The sequence below is a fragment of the Triticum urartu genome, chromosome 1A, assembly GCF_056163025.1.
Source record: "Triticum urartu cultivar PI428250 chromosome 1A, HENAU_Tu73, whole genome shotgun sequence".
NCBI lineage: Eukaryota > Viridiplantae > Streptophyta > Magnoliopsida > Poales > Poaceae > Triticum > Triticum urartu.
Genome location: NC_141873.1, coordinates 226,028,452 through 226,030,646, shown reverse-complemented (window position 1 = coordinate 226,030,646; position 2,195 = coordinate 226,028,452). Strand labels below are relative to the sequence as shown.

The window sequence follows — 2,195 nt, the reverse complement described above, 5'->3', positions numbered from 1 at the left end:
CATGCGTGTTCTTGCTCCAATGTTCATCCTTCTCCAAGCTAGGCCCTTCATTTGTAAGCAAAACAAATGTATCCAATTTAGGCAGCATCATAATCTCATGAACATTAGAATCATTACCAAGAAACGAAAGTACCTGGTAATTTAATTGGCATGCGCGAGCTCTAGTAATTGGTCCAGTATATGTAACAGTAGGGGTTGTGGGTGTAACAATGGTATTGATGTCCTCATCAAGGGTTCGCACCCCCTGTAACTCACACGCATATATCCAGTCGACCGCCTCCGGGCTCCGAGACGTAGGGTTGTTACTTCCTTCGAGAAGGGAATGAACTCGTAAAACTCGCGTGTACAACTCCTCCATAGCTAGGATCTTGCCTCTACATACCTACCCCTCATTCTATTGTCAGACTTAGAACCACGACACCAGGCGTCACAGTCGACCGAAGAACCTGGACTTCAGGCGCCTTCCCACCCAGTTCCTTGTCCTTCCTCCTCCTCCCTCTCAGCGGTACATCTTCTTCATCGTCCGGGAGAACAACAACGTCTCGTGGAACTGCAGTAAACAGAGAAAGCCATAAGGATAACTGACAAACCATCAAGTCGACTTAATGAATTCGAATCGAGCAGACTTACTGGCTTTGGAGGTGACAGCGTCGTCAGCTTCCGCGTCGGCTGGAGTCTTGTCAACATCCATATCAGTCACAGCAGAGGTCGGGCTATACAGGTTCATCATCCACTCGGTCAGAACAAGAAAAACCGGTCGGAACAGGAAATCGGTCGGAACAAGAAAATATGAGAAGAACGTTTACCCAGAGGCAACAGGGACATCCATCTTGATTCTAGGCAAGGTCTTCCGAGCCTTCGAAGGATTAATTTTGGACTGCTTGGCGACCTTCTCAGTCAATTCTGGAGTCGAGGACCGAGCGCGCTTGTGAGATGGGGCATTCGACGCCACAGCTTTGCCGCGCTTGCTCGCGAGATCATGGCGCAATTTCGATCGATGTTCAGAACGAGGCGGTGAGTCGGCCACTTCCTCATCGTACGACTCGTCGCTCTCGTCTTCATCATCATCAGCAGAGAACTCCCACTCGCCGCTCTCCTCGGCACTGTCCTCGCCCTCTTGGTCGTGCTCCAGAGCTTGTTCACCATTAGGCATTGAATACATCTCCGTGTAAATCTGCAAAACAAGGGACCGATCATAAGTCAGTCGGATCAACAATCAGTCGGAAAATACGTTCAAAAACTCAGTTATGATGACTAGACCTTGTCTGGCAGGTTGCTGTTGCTGAAAGGGTCGACTCTCCTAGCACCCATGGGGTTGTCCTTGTTTCCGGTGATACCCATCAACCACTCGGCCACTGTTTTGGTCTCCACCTCCTCCGGATGAACCCGAGCAGTGTCGCCAGCCCCGGAGTACATCCACATGGAGTGGTCGCAAGCTTGGAGAGGTTGGATCCGCCGACTGAGAAACACCTCGAGCAGGTCCATATCGGTGACACCTTGGTTGATCAGTTGGACTACTTTCTCGACTAACATGCTTGTCTCCGCCTTCTCCGCAGCGGTCACTTTCAATGAAGATGGAGTTTGAACGCGGTCAAAGGAGAAAGGGGGGAGCCCGGTCGACTGGCCTGGGGTCGCGATATCCTGGCAGTAGAACCAAGTCGACTGCCAGCCCCTGACCGACTCCGGAAGAGTCATCGGGGGAAAGGAACTCCTCTTCCTCTTCTGAACGCCCAGACCCCCGCACATCTGGATAACGTGGGTCTTCTCATCGTTCAAGTTCGCTTTCTTCACAGTTTGGGATCAGATGGTAAAAATGTGCTTGAAAAGACCCCAGTGCGGTCGGCACCCCAGGAAATTCTCACACATTGAGACGAATGTAGCAAGATATGTGATGGTATTGGGAGTAAAATGGTGGAGTTGGGCACCAAAGAAATTCAGGAAACCTCGAAAGAAGGGGTGTGGTGGAAGCGAGAAGCCGCGGTCGACATGAGTGGCGAGCAGAACACACTCACCCGGTCGCGGCTGCGGCTCCATTTCCCCCTTCGGCAGACGCGCAGACTTATGGACGATCAGCCCTAACTCGGCTATATCATCCAAGTCCTCCTGCCGAAGCAAAGATCGGATCCAGTCTCCTTGGATCCAACCCGACGGCAGCCCCGAGCGCGATGAAGACCCCCGATTCATCTTCTTGTTCT

At 51.8% G+C, this 2,195-nt stretch overlaps 1 protein-coding gene across 1 annotated transcript; it reads right to left on the bottom strand.

Annotated features, from left to right (window-relative positions):
* Positions 1–389: 389 nt before the first annotated feature.
* On the bottom strand, positions 390–1,752 carry LOC147990658 (uncharacterized). The gene is made up of 4 exons (XM_087538338.1): positions 1,261–1,752; positions 807–1,174; positions 631–713; positions 390–550 (listed from the first exon to the last, which is right to left on the bottom strand). Exons 1-4 carry the CDS (start codon positions 1,744–1,746, stop codon positions 390–392), a joined length of 1,098 nt encoding a protein of 365 aa, XP_087394464.1. The 5' UTR covers positions 1,747–1,752.
* Positions 1,753–2,195: the final 443 nt, after the last annotated feature.